The sequence below is a fragment of the Gossypium arboreum genome, chromosome 2, assembly GCF_025698485.1.
Source record: "Gossypium arboreum isolate Shixiya-1 chromosome 2, ASM2569848v2, whole genome shotgun sequence".
Lineage (NCBI taxonomy): Eukaryota > Viridiplantae > Streptophyta > Magnoliopsida > Malvales > Malvaceae > Gossypium > Gossypium arboreum.
Window position 1 is genome coordinate 57,221,636 of NC_069071.1, and position 25,256 is coordinate 57,246,891.

Sequence of the window (25,256 nt, forward strand, 5' to 3'; positions counted from 1 at the left end):
CCAACATCAAAGTTAACCTGAACCCACGGTTCAAATGGAGGCTTCCAGATCCCCAAGGCAACAGTCTCCGAAAGACAACACTCCCGCGGCAAAGAATCCAGCTCTCTGACATAACCCAACACAAACATAAGTAAATTCTAACTAGATTGGTAGATTCCTTCATAAATAATTTTATTTCGAGAGTTCCAAATGGCCCAAAGTGTGATAATAGAGAACTGAGTTTGCTTCGCATCATTACTAAACAGCTGTCCTATCCAAACAATAGGAACATCAACCATCTCGTCAAGAAGAGTCCAAGTAATCCGTAGCTGTTGCCAGACGTCCAATACCCCAGGACAGTCTCTGCACGCATGAAGATTTGTTTTAGGGCCAATACCACAGCGCGAACACATCCTATCCGGCCCAATCTGCCGTTGGAATAGATTAGATTTTGTGGGCATGTAATTCTTAATAAATCTCCAGCAATTAATTTTCATCTTGTCAGGGACATTAGCCTCCCATAACTTTCTGTAAATGAGTCGTGTATCTTGGCCTATATTGTTGTACCTATCCCCATCTGTCATTGGGAACCCCCGTAGCAGTAGTCTATACCCACTACGAACAGTATACTCCGAACAGTATACTCCCCAGACTCCTCCAGATACACAAGGTCGATTCCTAGGAAGCCACGCATCCTCCAACACTAATATTGAGCGTCCGTTTCCCACATGCCAACCACAACCCATCTGCAAAAGGCCTTTTGTAGCCCAAATGCTTCACCAAATTAAAGAAGGTTGACTCCCTAACTCTGACTCCATAAAACTTCCAGTAGGGTGGTATTTAGCCTTAATCTTACGCGCAACTAAAGAATTAGGATTATTTATTAAGCGGCATCCCTGTTTGGCTAACAATGTAATATTAACTTTTGATAAACTACGAAACCTCTCACCTCTTTTAAATCACACAACCTATCCCAAGAACACCAATGAATCCCTTTCCTCGAACTAGATTTTCCCCACCTATAACGATACATTAGGGCTTCTAAATCTTTACAAAAAGTACTAGGAAGTAAAAAAACATGACATAATATAATTCGAAATGGCTTGAAAATTCAACTTAATAAAAATGGCCTTACCACCTTGCAAAAGACACCGATTGTACAAACGCGAAATTCACTCTAGAAAATGATCCTTAAGACCGCGAAATGCCTGCTTTCTATTACCTCCCACCACCAATGATAAGCCCAAGTAACTTTAGCTATAAATATTTGTTTTTAGATGGTTGTAAGGGTTAGACATTTTTAGACTTTGCTACTTATATGAACTTAAATTGTTCTAGTGAGAATTCAATTCTCTTTATTCACTTTAGGACTGATTTGACTTATCGGGATTTCGTCTCGTGGCGTCTATCTTTCTTTTGTTTTATTCAGAACTTATCACCTCCGGTGTGGCGTTCAAAATATATCTTTGGTTCCTAACTCTCTACAGTTAGCGGGTCAAGATTCTTTTGTCGACCTAAATGCCTATTTTAAGATTCAGGTCAACTTTTCCTATAACGTTGGTTCAATCTTGGCCTTAGCCGATTTTCATCCACCTATCACCAAGTTTCCTTTAACCTTTTTTTTTTTGATCCCTTTGATAGCCATTTATCCATTTCTCTTTCAGCCTTCTTGAAATTAAACCATCCACTCACTTCCACATCCATTACGAAACTAACCATTCGAACCTATCTTCCTTGTTTCATCCCCAATTTTGCAAACCGTTCAAACTTACCTAATTTATCGATCGGGCAACTATTACGACTCAAATCATCCCGAGGCGAGCTTGTATCATTTGGTATCAGAGCTAGTTAAATTGAGGTAAGTATCAACGTTTTTGGAAGTTTCGGTATCGTATCTTTAGAAAAAAATTCGTGAAGAAAAAAATATATATTTAGTTGAAGAGTAAAAAAAAATCAGAAATAGTGAAAAAAAATCTCAAAAAAAAAGGAGAGAAAAAAAAATTGAAATAAAAAAAATGTTCAGTTCCTTTGTCATTTGATTTTCAAAAAAAAAAAAAGTTCTGTTGATAGTGCTAAAAGTTGTATTCATCTTTTGTAAATTCCTATCATCGATTTCTTGCTATTATCACCATCTACCCAAACGGCCACACCTTCACCTTTTATTTTTATTTATTTATTTTTTTCTTCTAGCCCTCCCTTGTCCCAACATCATTTCCAACCCAAACCGATTATCATTTTTGTAAGTCGACTCCACACCGACGAGACCGCTAAGCCTAAGTAGTCCATCGTGGATCGAGAGAAGAGAATAGAGTGGAAAAAGGCACGAGTGTGTGGTGAGACTAATCGAGTGCGAAAAAGCCAAACGTGTGCTTTTTTTTTTAGAGAGAATTTGTGAGGTTTTTATTGACAAAATTTTTCGTTTCTGTTTTTAATCACTTTCCTTTTCCCTCACTAAAATCATGAACCAAGAAGTGTTTTCAAAATTCGATTATCAATATTTGATGAAAGAGATGCTTACCCTTTATTCAATTTAGTCTCTTTTTACTAATTACTCTAAATTAAGCTAGTTTCACCTAATTAAAACCTAATTAGACACACCATTAAACTCATAAATATTTCTAATAATTATTTTCGAACTTATTTCACTAAGACGAAGGCCCTATAACTCACTTTTTCGGTACCCGTGAATTTTTGGTTATTATACAAAGACCATATCAAAGTCGCACCAAAGTGCTAGTACCAAATGTACCAAAGTACTAATAATAGAAGTACTATAGTACTAATAACAGAAGTCCCCTATTGGCATGCCAATCGTATGTTAACTCTTTAACTAAGCTACTAGTACCAATAATAGAAGTACTATAGTGCTAGTAACAGAAGTTCCCTATTGACATTCCAATCGTATGCTAACTATTTAACTAAGCTACTAGATCCTTTTTACAGTAATATCATAATCTCATTGTCTCATTAACCAGATCAAGTCACAATTGAAAAACAAAATATGTGGCACTAGCCACTAGACCATAAAAACAATTATTTCAGTAGTAGCAGTAAATCCACTACATTATAATCTTGAAAACTTTCCTTTACTTCTCCATAAGGAAACTTCATCCGAAAATCAAATTACCACGTAGTCCTCATATCATTAACAAATTTAGCATTTTTCGATATAAAATACTTTTACAAATAGGTCTGAAAACACGTTTTAACAACATATAAATATTCATATTCAACAATATATTTATTATAAGGCCATTAAATCAATTTTTGTTGAATTCCAATATAGTCAAACTTTTTCATACAAGTCCAAAACCATATTGATACATATTCAACCTTAATATACTATAACTTGTTCAATTTAATAACAATAAATCAATTAAAAACATCAATTTAAGATAAATATTTTTAGGATTTTTCAAATATCTTACCATACAAAATCACCAAAAATGATAAAGAGGAACTTCCTTTCTAACTCCATCCATTAACTTTCTCTTCTCATTGCTTGATTTCTTTGCTTCTTCTTTTTTATCTTTTGTGAATAATTTTTTTTTTTATTAAGAACATAAACATTAGATAGCCATTACTTTGGCTCACCAACCTCATAAGTTGATAAAAAGGTAAAATTATATATATGTGTTGGGGTAAGCGAAACTCAATTTGACTAAAAAAATCGAATTTTTTTTTTAAATTTCGAGTTAAACGAATCGAGTTATTTGAGTCAAATCGAATTTTTTTTTGAATTTCGAGTTCAAATCGAGTTTGGTTTTCGAATTTGAATAACTCGAATAATTCAAATAAATCAAATATCAAACTATAATAATTTACATTATTATCCCAAACTCCAAAACCTCTTCACTTTCCTCCCAAAACTTTTACTCTCTCTTACTTTTCCCCCATAGCTTTTGCTCCCTCCCATCCCGCCCCTTCTACCCCAAACTCATCCCCCCTCCCCCCCCTTTCTTTTGAATATTTCCCTCCCAAAATTTTATTCTCTTAACTTTCAAAACTTTTTAGTTTCCCCCTAAACTTTTACTTCTCACCATTTACCCTCAAATAAAAATTTAAAATCAACCAAAAAATCCTTAAACCTAAATAATAATAAATTTATTTATATCTACTATTTATATTATTAAATTAAATTTCACATTTTGTACTAATAATAAATTTATGTTGGTAACAATTTTACATTTTATCTTTAAAATAATTTTATTAAAAATTATATTTTTACATTTAATATATATTTTAATTTCAAAATATATAGTGACAAGAGTAAGAAGATAATTAAAGCAACTAAGCAAGCAAAGAAGTTAACCAGTGTATAAAAGATTAATAAATAAATTATAAGGGGATTAAAGTTAATAACAAATTTGATTATGGTGGGTGACAATAATTATAAGGACCTAAAATAAATTTTTTAAATTAACTCAAACAAATATATTCGATTCGATTCGATTTCCATCTTACTCGCTTCGATTCGAGAAAATTTTAAATCGAGTTAGGATGATAAAATATGATTCGTAAACTCGATTAACTCGAAATTTTTTCACTCAATTCGACCAAACTCTTACCCCTATATATGTATGTGTGATGAGAACCCATAATTTCTTACCTTGTTCATGTTTTTCCTCACTCCTACAATTTTTATCACTAGATTTTAAACCCTAACTTCATAGATGATGGAGATGATAGATGGAATAACTCAACAAAGGTTTTGGTGTAGATTTTGCAAGGAAACAATGAAAATTGGTGAAAAGTTTGAAAAAAAGTGTGTAGAGATTGAAAGAAAATGAAGAAAATGGAGAGAAATGGAGAAATTTCTCCACACTTCTATGGCCGACTGGTATTGGGAGAAAAAAATGAATGGCTGATGGGTGTTCAACCATTTAAAATATCCACAAATGAGCCTAAGGCCTATGCTCACTTTTTAAGTCCAATTTATATCAACTTTAAGCTCATTTCCTTAATAAAAGATTGCAATGATTTCTTTATAACAATTCCAGATATCAAAAATCATATTTAAATATTTTTTCTATCACAAAAGTTTCAAGAATTGACCAAATTATCCTTTGCGGTAAAACTATAAATTTGCCCCCATTTTTCCCTTTTTAGCGATTTCTTCTTAAAATTTGATATTTAGACCAAATCAAGTTCATAATCATCCCCTATATTTATTATAACTCTTTGAGTAATGAAAATTACACTTTAGCTCTTTTCCTAATAAAAAATGAGAAAAATTAAAGTTTAGTCCTTATACTATTTAATTTTTCCAATTTAGTCCCAAAAGTGATTTTCATCACAAAAAAATCACCTTCCAATATATTTCATGTCAAACAATCCATAATAATTAATATTTTCCATTTTTGGATAATTTTGCACATTAGTCTTCATACTTTTCAAATTTTATAATTTAGTCCTTTTCGTCACATTTTCACTTTTCCAATTCTTTTCACATGTTTTCATCTCCAATATCAAATTCCTTTCACAACACTTTCTTATTTGAGTCATTCCATAAAATTTTCATAAATTTCTTAGTACGTGAGCTTGGAATTATATCACATGTCATATCAGAATTTTTTAGGCGTTACACACATCATAAGGGAGACAACAATAAACAGAATAATGGATGTATACAACTTCGTATCAGAGCACAACCTTGTGGATCCATTTACCAAGACTCTATTAACAAGGAGTTCTGAGAAACATGTAGAAAGCATGTGAGTGCAAAATATGATTTATCTACTTCACTAGGGCAAATGAGAGATTGTTGGGATCTACTGCCCTTAGTGTAGTATTTCTGTCAATGTATACTTTTATTTTTCAAAAAAAAAAAGTTTAATAAAATATCCATTAATTACATAAATGTTATTTGTATATTGTCCTCAATGAGTTTTGCATGGAATGCAAAATGGAAGCAAATATTGACTTACTGGTTCTCTAACATTTAACTAATACTAAGTGATATTACGTGGTTGAATTGTAATACAAAAAGATAACATATAATAATAAATAATCTAAACATGTCCCTAGTCTAATCAGAAACAAGTAAATCAATTGAAAGACTAATATTTCGTCTATTAATTAAGGAGATGTTTTGTTTTAAGTAACAGAGTTGATGACTTTCAGAAGATAGAGACATAAATGTGACTAATTGGACTAACAATACATCGGACAAAACACAAGTAGAATAGGTCCTAGATCCATTTATGGATTTATTCACTTGTGACATTCATAATGTGACATACCTTAATCTTGAGTGGATGCTAGACTATGTATGTGTGACTCGTATACTTTAATGTAAGTGAAAACCTAAGTTAAAATAGATAAGGAACCGAAAGCTAGTACGTTGGGTATATGACTTCTTCAGCATGTAGCATCATTTCACAATAGTGAAATTCATAGCCCAACTAAAGGGTAAATGATATCCTCTCATCTATATTACATGATAGATGAAGTCATTTGTCATTGTAATAAGTGACTCGATTACTATTTGATAGTGATTGACTATTCATGAATGAAGATGTAATGGTTAGCTTGAGATAAAATAAGATTATATTGGGAGAACAAATTTATCCCAATAAGATTAATGATATCCTATGAGGGTAACACACTTATGATAAGATCATTGGACGAGCACTTATTAAGTAGCTTTCGCAATGGTATATCATAAGAGAGAGCTTAGTTACCATACTGTTGTGGAATGACTTTGTAAGTAAGTAAGTTTATAATTAATAGGTGAAAAGCCAAAACTTAATTGTAAATTATTTAAGCCCTAATTATATATGTCCAATCGATCCTCCGCTAACTCTTTTAAATCAAAAATGAATTGCATGTAGAACTAAATGAATATAAATAATAGAATAGATGAAATAAGATAAATGTATTGCATTTGCAATGAATAAATTTTCTTGCTAAGTACAAAAATAAATTGAGAATTAATTTAAGTTTTTCTAATTAATATTTAATTAATTATAATTAAATAATTGAAGTTGGAAAATAAATTAAAATAAATTAGTCATTATGAATCTATTGAATAAGAAAATTAAATATAATTCCTCATAGGTTCTTTTACGGTAAAGTTGTTATGACTCTAACGTAATTAGAATTGGGTTGAAAAATTATTTAATAGAGAAGTTAATTTAATTAATTGGATAAATACTATTTATTTTAGGAAGTGGAAAGTAAATATTATGTTGGATTAAATTATAAAGTGTTGGGTTAAAAGTAAAAGAAGCACATATAATTGGACCCAATACATACGAGACTCAATTTGCCCTCATATATAGTATTAGGGGCGATAACCCTAATAGAAATAAAAAGGATGTGCCTCCCCCTCCTACTCTAGTTAGAATTGAAGTGTGTTTTGTATTTAAATAATAATCTTTATTAAGGACTTCTTCAACCGTGATTCTTTGCCTATATAAATAAAGAGTATCGGTTGACCTAAAAACACACTTCATATATTATTGAGTTATCTTTATTCTGCCAGAAAGTATTGAAAATTTATTTACTTAAAATAAATTATATTTTCTAGAAATTATGATCATTACTGATTTTTATAGAAAGAAATTACTTTCCTACTGAAAGTAGTTAAATCGTTTTCGTTTATATGATTGATTTGTGTTGCTCGAGTCCACACTCAATGCAATTCGTGAAATGAGGATACCCAAGCCTGGGTATCGCAATATCGTTGTTTGACATGGAGAAAAATATCTACAGGGGGTAGTTTTTATCTAACACCAACACCAATCAAAATACAATGTCTAAGGGCATTTTGGTCACTAAGAATTAGGTTGTAATAAGCTATTTAAAGCCATTTTTGGCTGTAAGGAGGCAATAGTTTTAGGTTAGAAAGCTCTCTAGTTTTAGGGTTGTCTTTCATCTTTTAGCTTGGGAGTAGTGTAGTTTTCTTCTTAGTAGTTTTAGGGTTTTAGTTTATATTTTTTTTTCTGATTTTATTTAGTTTCATAATTGTTAGTTAAGTTAAATTTTTTTGTAGCTTAGTTTAATTTACATGTTAAAAACTTTAAACTTAATTGTAATAACGCTTTAATCTTTAAGTTAATATTATTTGAGTTTTCTTTCTTTTCATCTATTAAAGCTATCATCTTTAGTGTTCTTGTTTCTTTATCTTTGTGTTAGTTGCTTTTCATTTAAGTTTATCAAGTTAAAAATAAAAGATTTCATCTTTTTTTGTTTAAGTTTATGTTAATGGCTTCCATAGTTGTTTTTTTCATGTTTTTTAGCTTTAATATGGTAATAGGTAACTAAACCCAAGGAGGTTGGTTGATGGAGATATAGGTAAGCTGATTTTTGGACAAAGAATTAAATTGTAATAAATTGGACTAAATCGAATAGAACTAAGAACTTAGGCAGTGACACCCCTAAGGGAATATCAAGATAAAGTAAGACCGAGAGGTAATCTTGTCGCACACCCATTCATTAGTCCTGGATTAACCAGTGAGATTAAGAGATAAATTGAACCTAATTCGTTTAAGTCGATAAAATTGAGATCAAGAGATAAAATGAAGCCACTTAATAATTTAAGTGATTTAAGTTCCTTGTTTGAGGATCAGTGGACCACGCCAAAATCAACCAACCACCATTAGTTATTTATTGGATAATTTCTTAGTTTTGTGTTCTTTACAATTTAGTCTTTAGGATAGTTAATTTAGAAATTAGTATTAAAAATCTTTGTTTATGCTTTGTTGTACTATAGTAATTAGTGAGTAGCTAGTTAGACTCCTTTCTTGTATGTATTTTTTAATAGAAATCATTAAATCACCGAATCCTTTGGGTTTGATCCTTGGAATACTTTGGTGTTTCATTGTAACACTATAAATATTACAACTGACATTGTACACTTGCAGTAAAACCAGACTTTAAAAATAGTTTCATAAATTCAGTGTTTTAATATGCACACGTGCAGCCGTCTAAAGGGTTACGCGGCTGTGTGGCCAAACCGTGTGACAGAGACCAACCCATGTCGCTACTCCACATAGTCGTGTTCTCAGACTGTGTACAATTCGAATATAGGGTCGCCAGCCCGTGTAACCAATTGTGATTGTGTGAAAAATCTTGCACCTAAAATCAAGCAACCACATAGCTGTGTCATATAATCGTGTGGGACACAAGGCCATGTGGTAGACCGTGTCAAAGGCCGTGTATGCCCAAAACTACCTTCAAAATCAAGCCATTTCACATTCAAATGCTTGGGCTCCAAGCTATGCAATAACCAACATTCGAACCTATTCAAAATGTGTCTAAACATGTTAAAATATACCAATTCACAATTAACCTATGTGCTTAACCAATATGCTCTCATTGACACCACAATTCCAAATATATACAACAACCATCCAATTAAAAGATGTATCACAAGTAAAATTCATTCAAACATCCTTCAAATTTAAGATAACAAATACCAACATTCAATCATAAACCAAACCATCAAATACTCATTTAACTCATCCTAAAATCACATCTTATTATAACCAATTTAGTCATTCTTCAAGCATAAAGCATTTCAAGGTTGCCTATTAACCTAACATACCAAAACAACCATTTAAATGTATCTAGATATCAACATATGCGTCTACCATCACAAACCACAACCAATCAAGTTACCAAATAGGATTTACATCAATACATATACCATGATTTCAAGCGCACATCATATGACCAAAATGCTTATAATTTATGTAACACCCCCAAATTTTTTGGATTTTAATTGCGTAAGTTTGACAAATAATTTTGATTTGGTGTGTTGGTTAAGTGCCTTGAATGTCTACTTAAGGTCCCAAGTTCAATTCCCATGTTTGAGATTTTGCTGATTTATTTTTGTGTTATGCGTAATTTGAGCCTTTGGGTTTATCTTTTAATTTTGTTAATTAATTGACAAGAATGAGCTTGTTGGTTCAATGGTAAGGTGTTTACTAGTTCACTTTTTAGTTCTATGTTTATTGTTGCCATTGTTTTCCCCAACTTCTTTCACATTATTTTCTTCTATTCTCCTTCTTTTGTCGTTTTTTATTTTTCTTTCATTTTTTTTATTTTTCTTCTCTTGTTCTTGCGATTTTATTTTTACATTTTATCATTGCCTGTTGTTCTGTGTTTTGTCGTGCCATTAGTCTATCGAATAAATTTGTGTAAGTGCTCTTTATTGAATTATTATAAAAGACTTTGGGGTTTTGATTTTGGGTTTTTCTCTATTAATGATGAAATATTTCGTTCTAGGAGAGGAATGTGAGGCATTAGACGAACCTTCGACGAATTAAGTTTTCTAATCAGTTGGGCTGCTGTTATTTTCGTGGTAAGCATTCGTATATGAAATTTGGGACTATTTTCCTTTAAGTGTGATTTAATTGGATTTTGTGTAATTAAATCGAAGTGTAATCATTGTGTTTTGGTGTCGTTTGTAGGATTTGAAGTGCTTGATTGAGTGGTGAATCAGAATTAGCATCAAGTGTGCGAAAATGACCCAAAAAATCAAACGAAACTTGATAAAATCGTAAAACATAGGCTGTTTTCGAAACTGCCCAATGACATACGACCATGTGGTAAATCATGTACACCACATGGTTGTGTAGGCCCTTTTGGCCAATTTTTGGGCTTAATTTGGGACCGTATGAGGGACTCAAAATTTGGGTCCGTAGGCATCGTAGGGGGCCGAAAAAGCGTAAGTTTTAGTATGTTATAATATATGGATAAACTTAGGAGGTATGTTAAGTAGGATATGTTAAACTATACCATGAGCTATGTTATGATCTATATGAGAATATACGAGTATGCATGCCATGTGATATATGATATGAATGTGTTTTAGGGTGTGTTTAGATGATGGGTTTAGAGGAGTTTCATTTGTATCAAAGTTTTCAAAATTCTAAAAATGAATTTACTTGTTTGAATAAAATCATTTGTGTGGAATTTCAAGAGGGGATTTCGATAGTTTAATTCTTATTTCCAAATTGCACCTGTTTTTCAAATTTCTTGGTAATTTTGTTTTATTTAAACACATGGTCCTACTATAACCTAAAAATTTAAACTTCAAAAATTATTTTATTTAATTCTAATATATGATATTAATATTTTATTTTATTAAAAATATTTTTGAATTTTTACAAATATAATGATAGCAATTATTTAAACCAATCAAAGCAATTACAATTGCTAGCTTTTTGAATGAATGAATTCTAATTTTTTTTAAAACATATTCTTAAAAGGATTTTTTTATTGTAAAAATTTATTATTCCATATGTCTTTTAAATAAGGCCATGTTTAATTAAATAAATAGAGAATCTAGTCTAAGGAGCTTTAATTAGAAAATGGAAATTAATTTGCGTTTCCCCAAAAAAAGCATTCTTAACATAACATGCATAGTGTTACATGCTAGCTTTGATGATCAATATGATAACTTTTCTTAATTCTTCCATTGTATAAACAATCATATCTTGAATATATAAAAAATAAGTCATTTTGAGATAATTACTGGGATATACATCTAATTAAAGCCAAAATAGAAAATTTTAAAGCATGATTCTATCCGAATATTATGTTTTGTTTGGAGAATAAATGAGTAGGTTCCATGGTTACTTTCTTAAGGTTGTATATGAATGAAACTTGAAAAATAATAAGAGTTGTCTGAAGATATGACAAGACTACAGCTTGCAACATATGTGAGGTAGAGGACATTGCTGTTTGATTATTTCTATTTCCTTTCCTGAAAACTATGCTTTTGGGAGTCTGCTTTTCTGTAAAAGAACCAGACATTCCTCTTATGATTTGGGTAACTTCTTAAGATAGCAGAAAGGGACAAGCCTGAATGCATGAGAAACAACCATATCAACCTTGGAATCAATCATAATACATTAAATCCTTCAACTCCACATTTATATCAACATCTCTTATTTTACCAAATTTACCAATTGAAAAAAAAAAAAAGAAAAAGAAAAGACCCTGGTGAAAAGCATAACAAGAAGCAAAAGTTACATACAGTTGTAATTTGCTTTTCCAACTCATTTTATGTATTATCAATTTACAGTACACCTGTAACCCACAAATCCTTAATATCTCTTCAGCAAATTTCTGATATGAAGTGAGCACCAAGTTTTTATTAATGTTTTCTTCTTCCTCCAGCCATTAAAATATTTTCCTATAACTTTTTTATAGGCAGGCCTTTGTTGCACCAAACCCCAGTAGTCTGCTATATTTGGCCTGCAACTTATATACTCATCTTCCAAACCCAGAAGCACCAATCGAGCCAGCACGGGTACAAATGTCGCATCCGCCATCGTGAACTCATCCCCCACAATATATGTTGTGTCATTCAGCTTTGTTTCAACTTCATCAAGCAATTGGACCAAGCTTTCTGTGCTCCTTTTAACAAGATCAGCATTCTTCAGCTTCTCCTCGGTCTCGTATGCTTCTCTGAGCTTGCTGTGGTAAGCACTAGCAAGGTCTGGTGATTCGGCCATCCGAGCGATCACCACTTTCCTTATGAATTTAGAAACGTAGAGGCGGTGCTTGTCAGGAATGTGCAATAGGGTGAAGTACTTGGGGTTCCATTGTTGTATCTTTTGCATCCATTCAATTACTTCTTGGTTGCTAAAGGAATCGTTACCAACTGAGACCACAGCAATTCTTTCAATGTACCTGCAATTATCTTTGCTAACTTTAGAATCTTCCCTTTAAGTAACAATGGTGGACTGACTGATTTCTGAAACATATTCGATCAGAATACTTCTTTTACATATGAAAAATGGGACACCTTTCCATCATAGAAATCTTAAAGGAGCAGATATGCTGTACTTTCCAATTACTTTTAAGGTTTAAAAGCAATTAGTAAGAGACATGACCTACATTACCTTGATTCGGGGTGAGTGTCATATTGAGATATATGTCCAATAAGGACACAAGTTCTGGACACAAATATTTTACAAAAAAATGAAGAATATCCTCTTCAGGAACCCATTACCAAGTACCATAAAGACAATTCTGGTGGTTTTTGCAATGCAAATTTCGATTGTGAATGAAAGATAGAGAACATACAAGATAGTTTCAATTGTGTCGAAAATGATATGAGAACCGTTCTTGAATACTGGGAGTTTGGCACTTGTATTCATCCTGAAGAAGGAAGAGTCCATGTTCTTGCCAAGAATAGGATTGACATGAAATGAGGTGTAATCAACGCCTTTCTCTTCCAAAGCAAGCCTCACCTTTTGGCTGTTCAATGAGCATGGATGATGATATAATTGCATGATTCAATTAAGAATGTTTTGAAACATTAAAACACTGTTTTCACCAACTTTGAAACTCTTTATCACACCACAATCAAGAACAAGAATTGATGAGGTCTGCAAATCAAACAGTAACAAGAATGTCTGATCAGCAATTTCATCAAACTTAATAGAAAAGAACCTTAGAAAATCACAACAATTTAAAGCATTAATGATTCGATAATACCAACAGTGGAATCCATGAACAGAAAAGAAATGCAGCAATCGAAGGGCCACTCTGCATAAATGTGTTAATTAGACTGAAAAAGAACAACAACAACAACAACAGTATGATCCTCAATTAGAACATTAAGGTTAAGTCATGTTGGTTAACCTTAAAAAATGCTAAGTTTATTCCCTGAATTCTTTAACAGAACAGTGAGCCACTGTCATGACTCCTATGAAGTACAGGGCAATTTATAACTAGATTTCAGATTCAAAATCATGTATGTAAATGAATTTTCTTTTGGAACTAAAGCAAGCTTATATAAAACTTAAGACCTAAAGAGACAACCTTAACACTTATGTAATGATTTTCCAAAACCTTATAACATCAATTCACCTCAAAATTGCAGAATCCTCAATCCAAAAAGAGAAATCATATGCTTTGGAGGGCAAACTTTAAAAAAAAAAAAATCAACTCCAAAAACCCATTAAAGAAATAAACCAACAAGAAGATCATAATGTTTCATAAAAGCCAACAAAAAAAAAAAAAATTCAATTCATGCAGACAATTAAATAAACTCCACAAATAGTTCAAAGCCAAGTGCGGGAAAGCAAAACTGTCGTTGACGAAAATTACAGTTCAGGAAGGGAAAATACATCATCATGGAAGTTACAAATTAAATTAAAGTATAAGTCTGGAAGCTTTTAAAACAACCAAAAAATCAAACAGAGCATAACCAAGGAAACCCAACTGCTAAGATGTTGATACCTGTAGAAGTAAATCAGAATTTAAAAAAAAAAAAACCATGAAATTTAATGGGTTCAACTTAACAAACCAGAACAGTTTTCCCAGAAAAAAGAACTTACCGAGATGAGAGTGGAAGCTTCAACAAGGGTCCTACAGAGTTTTTTTTTTTTGGGTTGATGTGGGTTTATTATTATATACTGTATATTTATAGAAATTGAAAAGGATCGAAAGATGAATAATTCATAGAAAGTGCGTTTTTACTTAAAAAGTTGTTTTTTTTTCTCTGTTCTTGTGCATTATATAAGAATAACGAGTTTCCAATTGGAAGGTGCAAAGCAAAAGATAGGAACCCTGTTACACTGCCCCTCGAATTATGGGTGTTGAAACTATGGTTTTAGTTAATATGAATCGAATTAGAAGTATTATTAATCGAATCATTTGAATTAAATTTTTTAAATATATAAATTGAATTAAAATATTTCGATTAATTTAATTGATTATTTAAATTAATTAAAATTTATATATTTTTATCTTTTGATTTAAATAAGTATAGAACAAATAAAAATACATTGATAATGTTCAATTTCTTTTATTTAATAGTTTAAATAACTTTAAATGGGGTAAAAATAATAAATAAGACATTAAAAACAACAAATATTTCGACTAAAAACCAAACACTACATAAATCTTGAAAACAATAAATATTTCGGTTGATTTTGTTAATAGCCTAATTTCAAACCGAATTAACTGATAACTAATTGACCGAATTAAATCGATTCGATTAATTAATTCAATTTTATACAAACCGTGATGTAACACCCCAAACTCGACCCAGACGTTATGGTCAAATTTGGCCCGTCACATTGAAGTGTTTTAGCGAAAACCGTGTTTTCATTGAAAACTCTTCTTAAAATAAAAGAAACCCTAATTAACTAGAAAAAAACCTTTCAGTTACGATAGCCTTGTTTAAAACATTTGATTTAAAAAAAAAAAACTTAGTTGCGGAAACGTAGAAAACATACTATAATTTAAGAAATCCATGTTCAACTTCTCGTAATTACAATGAAAATAATAATAATAATTCAAGTAACAATAACATAATGAAAACCTTATTACAATATGGTCTGAACACACTTAAAAAGAAATAAAACTTAAATGTTTAAAAAAAAAACCAAGTCCAAATTATCTTGCTAGCCGGCCACCCAGAGCCCCTCCAAATATCGAACCTTCTACTGAGCATCACCTGAAAAAAAAAAAAGAGGGGGTGAGTTTTCGCAAACTCAGTGTGTACAACCCTCGATGAAAAACAAGCATTCAAAAAGAAATCATCAAACATGCAATGCAATCCTATCCAAATTATCCATCCGCTACACACCAGCTCCGTCCCCCGTCACACCATGTGGGGATATAAATATCGACCCACCCAGCCCACACACCAATGGTAGCCCGATTGCGGAATTACCTTCATTTACATATTGGGCTTTAAAAGCTGTCGGTGGATCCACGATTGTTAGGCAACCATACGATCTTCATATACTTCCTCCGTTCCAAAGTTCCCACCCCATATGCAACCTAAGCAGAACATCATATGTATGCATGGCACATCCACAAAACTTACATTCACACCTAGGGGTATTTTGGTCATTTTCGCCCTTAGGGGCGTTTCAATAATTTTCCCTTAATTATGGTTTCCACTTACCTTGACCCGTTAACAACTCCCGCGAGCTAAGATGAACGAATACTATGCACCAGGTAGGATTTTAGAGAAGAAGAGGTGGGTCATTAAGACCGCTTAAGTACCAAGCTCTCCCTAGATCCAATCCTAGACATGCATATACCCGTTGTCACACCTTAACCCTTTGACTTGTCCACGATCTCAATATATTAATTAAGTCTTATGTAGTTATCATATTCTAGGCCCAAAACCCCTTACAATGCCCAAACAAATTCACATACCTGTATCTGGCCCACTAAGCCCAATCATATTCATATGACCCATTAGGCCCAAATCACCTAAATATGGCCCATTAGGCCCAAATCACATTTATATAGCCCGTTAGGCCCAGTCATATTCATATTCATGCTCACATACAAATTCTTATCACATAGCATCAATATTCAGTTTTTGCCTATTATGGGCCCAACAGCCCATCGGACCCATTTAGCCCATTCTGGCCCGTATGGCCAAATCATAACCTAAGTCCACGGAATCGCCCGTGGGTCTCAAGCAACCTATTGGTCTCCCCCTTACGAGTGTTCGCGCACTTACAAGACTACCGTAGCCAAACTTTCAGCATTTCGGCATTTCGGTATTTCGGCTTTTGCCGATTCATAGTGTGTGTGTGCAGTGTATGTACACACTTGGTAAGCAAGCGTGCCGCGATTCCCTTAGTCACCAACCTATAATGATATCACCCTTCCATTAATCGCATGTTTAATCCATATTTTACCCAAAAACCGAAACCTCACCTTAACCTTACCTTGAACACCAATCCTTAATAGCTTTCCTTGATCACGTAATCCTTAGATCTATATTAATCTTACTCATTAAAACCAGAATAATAGATGACTCGTATCCAACACAAGTCCCTTTACCTTAACTATGAACATTTGGCCACTTTAGTCAATAGGAGAGGAATACTTACCAATACCGCAACACCTAAAAAGCAATTCAGCAATGAGCTAAGATCCGAGATCCGATACTAATTCCCTACCACAGTTGATTAGAAAGAGTGAAGGACAATATTCGATACTTAGCAAAGAAAACCGATTGGAAGAGTAAAACTTACACTAGATTCGGTCAAAGAGTATTCGGCTCTAGAGATTTGAATGGCAATAATTGCTTATTCAGCACCAAGGGAGAGAGGAAGAAGAATCGGCTAAACTCAAAAGTGAAACAAAGAAATCGACACAAGGAAAATAAAAAGGAGAACAAGGGTTTTTGGCTTTTCGAGAAATCGACAGAAAGAAAAGGAAGAAAACAAAAGGGTTTTCGACTTTTAGGGAAGAGGGCTTCTGGCAACAATGTGAGAAAAAGATTTTGGCATTAGCCTCATACCTTTGCATTCGGCACATATTTATAACCCTTATGGCCGAACTCCTCAAGCCCAAGTTCCCATTTCGGCTCTACTTGCTCATCACTTCTTATCTCCTCGTTTTTCTCCCTGATAACCCCTTGATCCTTTCCTCAGATTTCTCTCCTGAAAACTTCCCTTGGAGTCCATTTCCACGCCACTTCCAACCTTCTAGAAGGCCAAGATTAAACTTCTAAAAACACTAAGCTAGGATTCGAACATTGGACCTCATTGCTAGCTATTAATGCCACCTCCCTACACTCTAAGTGGCGTCACTTAGCCACTCCTCCACAAGGCTTTTTGATGCTATTTTCCCCTATCTTTATTTAAAAGCCCAACTACTTACCAACCCTGATTCTTTTAATAATTAAATTATAATTCCTCTGCCACAAAACTCGAACCCAGAACTTCTCCAACAAACCTAGACACTTGAAATTCCTTAAACCCTTAAAGCCAACATGTCTTTTGTCATTTTCTTGCTTACTTAAAAATTTTATAAAACCCAAAACCCAAAACCCAATTTAACTAGGCCCAAAATTCGGGGCGTTACACGTGAACACTCTTAGATCCAATAAATGTAATTTCTTTTGTAAGTGCAAAATAGGAATTGTCCAAAAATCTAATTGGATTGGAGTATAAATTCTTTGCTATTTCATTTGTAATTAATGCACAAAATAGTTAATTTGATATGTCAAATCCATTTGAATTTTATTAGATTTTCCTTTCGAAATATTCTCAGTATTAAATATAATATAAATAATTAAACACGAATTGGTTTCACGAGCTCTATTAAGTAATGATGACATGACAAGATAAAATTTGTATTATTTAAATTTTTATCATTTTTATTTTTATATTAAAATAGAAAACTATTATTGGATAATAGGATTTGAACATAATTCTTTATATAGTTTTTAATATTTATATTTTATTATTCAATCAAATCTTTATTTGTTATTTATATTAATTTTTATAAATATTTTGTTATATAATTATAGTTTCCACTGCATTGTGAATATACCATAATATAATATATTTATTAAAATTTATATAAAAATAAAATAAAATTTGATTGAAATGGTAAAATTACATGTTTAAATACTATGATGGTATGATGGTATGATGTCAAGTTCAAATCTCTTTATATCTAAATTTTTATTAATTTTATATAAAAATATAAAAGATAAAAACACCATCACGATAATATAAAGAATTTTAGTAAATTTTCAACTTAATTAGAACCTAATTGATGGATGATATCAAATCAATCAAACACTTAAAATAATATAAATATTTTAATTTTATAAGTTATTAATATACTTTTATAATGAAATGACAAAATACCATTTAAAAGTATAGAAAGCAAAAAAAGAGTAATTTGCTAAAAGGGAGCAAGTGAGTTCATTTTCCCAAGGCAGCGCGTAGGCTAAGGATGATAAAAAAGTGAACACTGATCTGTTAGAGGCTGTCCTTAGAATTTGACAGTTAAGAAAATACAAAGCCACGCTGTTTAACGCTTACTAGAAATTGTACTTCAAAGAAAAAATGTAACAAACTAGTCCAGTAATTATTCTAAAATTATTTTATTTCTATTTCATCACTTAAATTTTTTATTAAATATATAGTATTGTGGTTAGTAAGTATTCTAATTTTGGTCATTATTTTGTTAAAGCCCAAATAAAAATTGACTTTATAACATGCCATGTATTAAAAATAAAAGATGAAAAAATAAGTTTGTTATAAAATAAAATACAAAGAATAAAGAATAAAGAGAATGTGAGAGCAAAGATAGCGTATTTTATTGATCAATCGAAATATTTACAAAACTTCTAAAGTCTCTATTTATATGTATTAAAAGTATAAATGAAGTAGAGATCTACTTCTAATCACTATTAGAATTTAAAGTTCTTAATCTTTATGGACATCCATTTAATAAGATATTCATTACACTTCCGTTGAAAAATATGGACATCACATATATAATAAGCGTAATTACATGTTATTATTTACTATCATGATAGGTTAGACCAAATTAAAAGTGATCTAATTTGATTAAAATTTTATTGGACTTTAATTATTAAATAAAGTTTGGGTCAAATATGTATAGATACTCAAGTAATTAAGTTCTAATCAAATTCTAATTAATGATGGGCTAATTAGAATTTGATTAGAACTAATATGCCAATGTTATAAATATTATGATTATGGTCCCTAAATTACACACAATATATCTTTTCTAATATCCCATTTTTACGAAAGAGAGAGTAGTTATTCTCTAAATTTTTTGTGTGCTAATTTGGAAGATCAAATCCCTAAGATCCGGTAAAATTTCAAGAAATTCATGGATTCAGGTATGCTTCCCTTCTAGTTTTGTTCTTGATTTATTCTTGATGATTTAACATGATAGATCCTGGCTTATTAAGTTTTATTTCAGATTTATTTTACAAATCTAACAAGTAGTATCAGAGCTTTGTCATGTTAAATCATTGAGAATGAATTGATTATTTATTAATTTTGGATTGATTCGTTTTTCTTTTTTAATTTATGAATTTGATATTTTAATTATATATTATGTTGAATCTTTGAGATTCTTGATAAATTTTTAGTTTTGATTCTTTAAATAAAGTTTTAAGGTTTTATAAATATAATCTAGTTTAATATTTGCATATGCTATTTGAAAGATGAATGTTTATTTATTTATTTATAATCAATTGATAAAAATTGATTTGTGAGATTTCTTTCTCTTCTTTTCACACAATTCTTTTATAAATTTTGGTTAAAGTCATTATTAAATTAAAATTACAGACTTACAACTTTTTACAATTGAAGAATTCCAATCGGGTTGTATAATTGGTTTTGAAAGTTAGTTCACTTGATAATAGAGTGATCATGGGTGGGGTCCGACCCGACCAAGGCCCTTGAAAAATGGGAGGTTTGGGTAAAATATAGGCCGAAAAAATGGGCTTGGGCAAAAACGAGGCCTGTTTAAAAACGGGCAGGCCTCGAGTAAGAGTTTTTTGCCCAGCCCGCCTTACTGAATTATATATTAATATATTTTTGTTTTTTATTTTTAATTATTTTAAATTTTTAATATAACTATTTTTATTATATTGTTAATTTGTGTATTGTTTTAAGAATTGTTTTAGTATTATTTTTATTTGTTTTAATATTTATTTTTATGTTTTTAAATATATTTGATTTATTATATTTTTAAATTTTTTATTAATAAAATAAGAAAAAAATTAATATGGGTCGGGCCGGGCAGGCTCGAACTTAGTAATTTTATTTGGGCGGGCTTGGGTAAAATTTTAGGCCCATATTTGGGCGGGCAGGCCCGGCCTAGTAGACGGCCTAAAATTTTACTTTAGGCCCGCCCGCCCGCCCATGATCACCTCTACTTGATAATCTAATAAATGAATTTTGGTAAGATATATTTTTTCGCACTATTTGTTTTAAATTTTCTGTTTGTAGTTGAATATATATGGAATCATCATCTTTTATCTTTATTTATGATGAATTATATTCACCATTGAATTCAATTCATATATCTGAATGATTACTTTTGGTTTCTTTTATAATTATTTTATGTAAATTTTAGTCTTTATGGAATCGACTAAAATTAAAATATTTGGGATTATTTTTATTAAATATAGTGGCTATGAATTTTCATTGGTAGTTGTGCATATAAAACTTTTATATAATTTGAGATTCTTTTTATATTTTGTGGTTATGGATTTTTTAAAGTATTTATGCGTATAAAGAAATTTTATGATAATGTCTTTAGTTATTAATATAAATTTGAGTTTACATAAAATATGTAAGGCAAGCCAGTAATATTTTTACATTTGTGTGTGTATATATATTATATGCTATCAATGATTTTGAGGATTAATGCATGATTATAGTTTGTGTGAGCAGTGTTTATAACTTATTCAATAAGATATCTTTTATAATTTAATTGGTGAAATTAAGTTTTAATGGATATCATTGAAGTTAATTTTTTTGTTATGGTTATATATTCAATTTTATAGGTGCTTTGGTGCAAATTCATGTCAACTATATACATATTTAAATATTTTGGTTTTAAATTTGGTTATATAATCTTAGGTTTTGGCATCTTATGGTTCCAAATATTTGGTTAAATTATTATGATATGGTTTATTGTATGAATTGTGGGATATGCCAACTATTATGATTTTGTTTTTTGAGATTTATTGGCTTGAAAATATTTTTCAAGTATTTATGTGAATATCTGTTTAATCATAAATACAACTTTGGATTTATATGGTAAATTCAGGGTAAGTTTTTCTATTTGATTATGAATACATGTATATGCGTGAATTGCTTTGGTGTTTTTATCTATGCCAAAATTATAAATACATGTGCTTGTTAATTATTTGGCTTTGAACCACTACATTATTTCTGTTTGGTTTTGATATATATGATTTTGGAAAAAAAAGAAAAGAAAAAGAAATAGTCAAAAAATTAAGGTTTTTGGTTTTTTATTGCATTATTAAGACAACCTTATTTTGGGTTATTTCAAAGTCTATAAAGCAATAAAAAAAATAGTTTTGACATTTGACTATTGGGGAAATTTAAATTTGAATATTGGTATGTTTATATATGTTTTAAAATAACTTAATTGAAGCAAAAAGTCACCAAATGATTTCTTTGTATAAATTATTTTGTTTTAAAATATAAAAGTTTGTGTGCATGTAACTTAAGTCATGTTGATATTGATCGGCCCAAATGAAGGTTAATAATATTACATGTACAACTATGGTGATAAACATGTGACGATTATTCGGTTTTACATGTGAGTAATAAATTGGCCCAAAGGAAAATTTATTGTTCGACATGTTCTTATTGTCAATGTTTGATTACTACACCAAGATATCACTTACAAGTTAATATTTTTTTCCAAAGATGAAATATTAATGGAGTGTCTGATATCTTAAGATGAGGTTTACCTTTATTCAAATTATTTTGGTTTAAATTTGAAGTCTTATATGAGGTTGTTTATGGTTTAAGATTTATTCAACTATTATTATATTCGCCAACATCATTGTATGTTGTTTTGGGATAAATATATATACATATATATACTATTATCTTTTAATTTGATTGAAAGATGAAATTAAAAGAAATAATTTTGAAACAAATAAATTCTGTTTTTGGCTTTAGATTTTAATTAAGGATTTCTAATATTTTTAAATAAATTAGTTGAAACAAAATGCTGCCAAAGTGACCTCTTTTGTGTAGATTAGTTTATTTAAAATACCAAGATGATTATATGTTTTTGTGATTCATGCGTTTATTAATTGACCCAAAGGTAAGTTAATATTTGGAAAAATTACAACGACATCTGTGGTGATAAATGTGTGACAATTATAAGGTATTTTATGTGAGCAATAAGTTAGTCCAAAGATTAATTCATTGTTTGACATAGTTTATTGTCAACGTTTGATTGCTACAACAAGAGTACCGCTTACTGTTAATATTACTGTCCAAAGACTTGATATTAATGTAGTGTTTGGTATATTCAGATGGGATTAGCCATTATCTTGAATTTATTGTTTACTTATGAATATTGATGTGAGCTTATGTTTTGTTCTATATTCAGCTAATTCATCTTCTACTGCCACAATATATGCTAATATAAATTCTATATACATGCTTAATAGGACAAATTTCAATGAATAGAAAAGGCACTTACTTATAGTGTTTGACTGTATGAACATAGACCTTGCACTAAGGGAAGAACTACTCATACCTCTCATTGTGGAAAGTACCCACTATGTTAAAAGGGATTTTCAGAGGTGGGATCGTTCAAATTGTATGAGTCTAATGATCATGAAGTACAACATTTCGAAGCCTTTAGGGGCAAAGAATCTAAAAAGATTACTCAGGCCAAAGTTTCCTTAACGAAATTGAGAAACGTTTTGCTAAAAACGATAATGTTGAAATGACATCACTTCTGATTTCTTTGATGTCTATAAAGTATAAGGATCAAGGAAATTCTGAGCGATCTAAGGGCTATAAGTTTTATGATCCCACAATTAGGAATATTTTTTAGACAAGAATTGCAACATTCTTTGAGGATGTTGAGTTTGGGGGGAGAAATAAGGTTAGAGACATTGCTTTTGAGGATAAATTGGATTCTAACTCAGTTCCTACTATCACTTTTGATGATATTTAGGTTCTCATACCTATTATTGATTAAGAAGTGAATCTAGAATATTAATAAGACAATGTTGAACAACTTCTTATTCAAGATGAGGTAATTGTTCCAGAAGAACAAACTCAACAACCTCAAGAATGAATGTTATTAAAAAGATCCACTAGAGAAATGGTTATAATGGCTTTAGTGGAATATTTTGACATTAAGTTACATCAGATGAATATTAAGTTAATGGTTTCTCAATGGTAACATTGGTCATACATTTATATGGTGCAATTAGAAAGCTTTGTGTCTAATGATGCAAAGTTAATGATTTGCAAAGAACTTCATCTATGGGCTTAAGCAAACTTCTCGTCAATAATATTACAAATTTTACCAAATGATTATCTTATTCGGTTCAGAGATGAATTTTATTGATAATCGTATTGCCATAAGTTTAGTAGGAGTAAGGTTCCATATTTGGTTTTATATTTTAATGACATACTGCTTGTCAATAATAAGTATAGCTTCAATCAATGCCCTAAGAATGATTTTGAGATTACAAAAAATTGCATTAGATTTTTTACATTTTAGCAGTAGAAAGTCTAATGTATGTTCAGGTTTGTATACATTGGAATATTGTGTACACTATTGGGATGTTAGACAGATATTTTAAGCAACCCTGGTTTGGACCATTGGATAACATCCAAAAGGGTTATAAGGTATTTTCAGAGAACAAAAGATTACATGCTCACATATCGGAGGTCTTGTAATACCCCAAAAATTTTTACAATAAGATATTATCTTTGATATAGTAAAATAAGAAAATAAAGTGACAAAAAGGAAAATTTTGAGTTGTGTCAACCTTGGGAAGTATATTATGATATATTAATTCAAAAAAGGACTAAATTGTAAAGATGAGAAAAGTCTTGTTGCACAAGAGTAAATAATCAAAATTTGAGGGGTTAAAGTGTAAATATGAAAAATTTGAAGGACCAATAGTGAAAATATTTTAAGGGTGGAATGATCTAGAAACTAAGGAAAATGGATGAATTAGGACCAAATTGAATAGGTGAAAAATTATGAGGGACTAAATGATAATTTTACCAAATTAAGTGATGACTCAAGGATGGAATTCTAAAAGATCATGAAGGGAAAATGGTCAATTAGTAAGAGAGAAAATTCTAGAATGTAATGATTATGTTGATGATATTTTAAATTAATTAATTAGATAAATATTATTTTATTAATATTTTAATAAGATATTTATTATTATTTTATTATTATTTATTTAGTATATAAAGAAGGAAAGATGAAGAATTCTCATCATCTTTCCATGCATGCAAATGTTAGAAAAGAAGAAAAGAAAGAAAGTTTTCTTTTCTTTACAATTTAGTCCTTCCACCAAAAATTTACTATTTTCACCTAGAAATCAAAAGAATTTCCAAAGCTACCAAGAGAGAAAAATGTTAAGGAGACTATGGGGAGTTAGAATATCAAATTAGATTCAAGGAATAGAAGTTGGAGGAGAGAGAAAATCAAGATGAAGATTAGAACAAGGTAAGAACATCATGATATCAATATATTTTTAAGTTTGATATTATTGAAAAAGCATGGGATTGATGTTAATGTAGAGTTTCCTTACATATGGTCTTATGTTCTTGATATGTTAGTGAAGAGAAAACAAGAGAAAGTGATGAGAAATAGTGTAGAGAAAGAAAATAAGGGTGTTATAAACATGGTAATTAATATCTTGCACTAAAATAGTTTTGTACAGCAGCAGTGGTCTAACTTTGAAAAATCACCAAAAATTGTGGAAATTGAATTAGAAGTTGAAAAAAATATGAAATTAAATTTTA

At 30.7% G+C, this 25,256-nt stretch overlaps 1 protein-coding gene across 7 annotated transcripts; it reads right to left on the reverse strand.

Annotated features, from left to right (window-relative positions):
- Positions 1–11,817: 11,817 nt before the first annotated feature.
- LOC108484364 (glutathione S-transferase TCHQD) lies at positions 11,818–14,533 on the reverse strand. Of its 7 annotated transcripts, none has more exons than XM_053024812.1 (5): positions 14,283–14,531; positions 13,438–13,488; positions 13,281–13,328; positions 13,024–13,197; positions 11,818–12,627 (listed from the first exon to the last, which is right to left on the reverse strand). In XM_053024812.1, exons 4-5 carry the CDS (start codon positions 13,116–13,118, stop codon positions 12,039–12,041), a joined length of 684 nt encoding a protein of 227 aa, XP_052880772.1. In that variant the 5' UTR covers positions 13,119–13,197; positions 13,281–13,328; positions 13,438–13,488; positions 14,283–14,531; the 3' UTR covers positions 11,818–12,038. The 7 variants fall into 7 exon arrangements, with proteins under 7 accessions (XP_052880772.1, XP_052880771.1, XP_017643615.1 ...); XM_053024811.1 differs by having other exon boundaries at positions 13,438–13,510; XM_017788126.2 differs by having other exon boundaries at positions 13,024–13,328; positions 14,283–14,533.
- Positions 14,534–25,256: the final 10,723 nt, after the last annotated feature.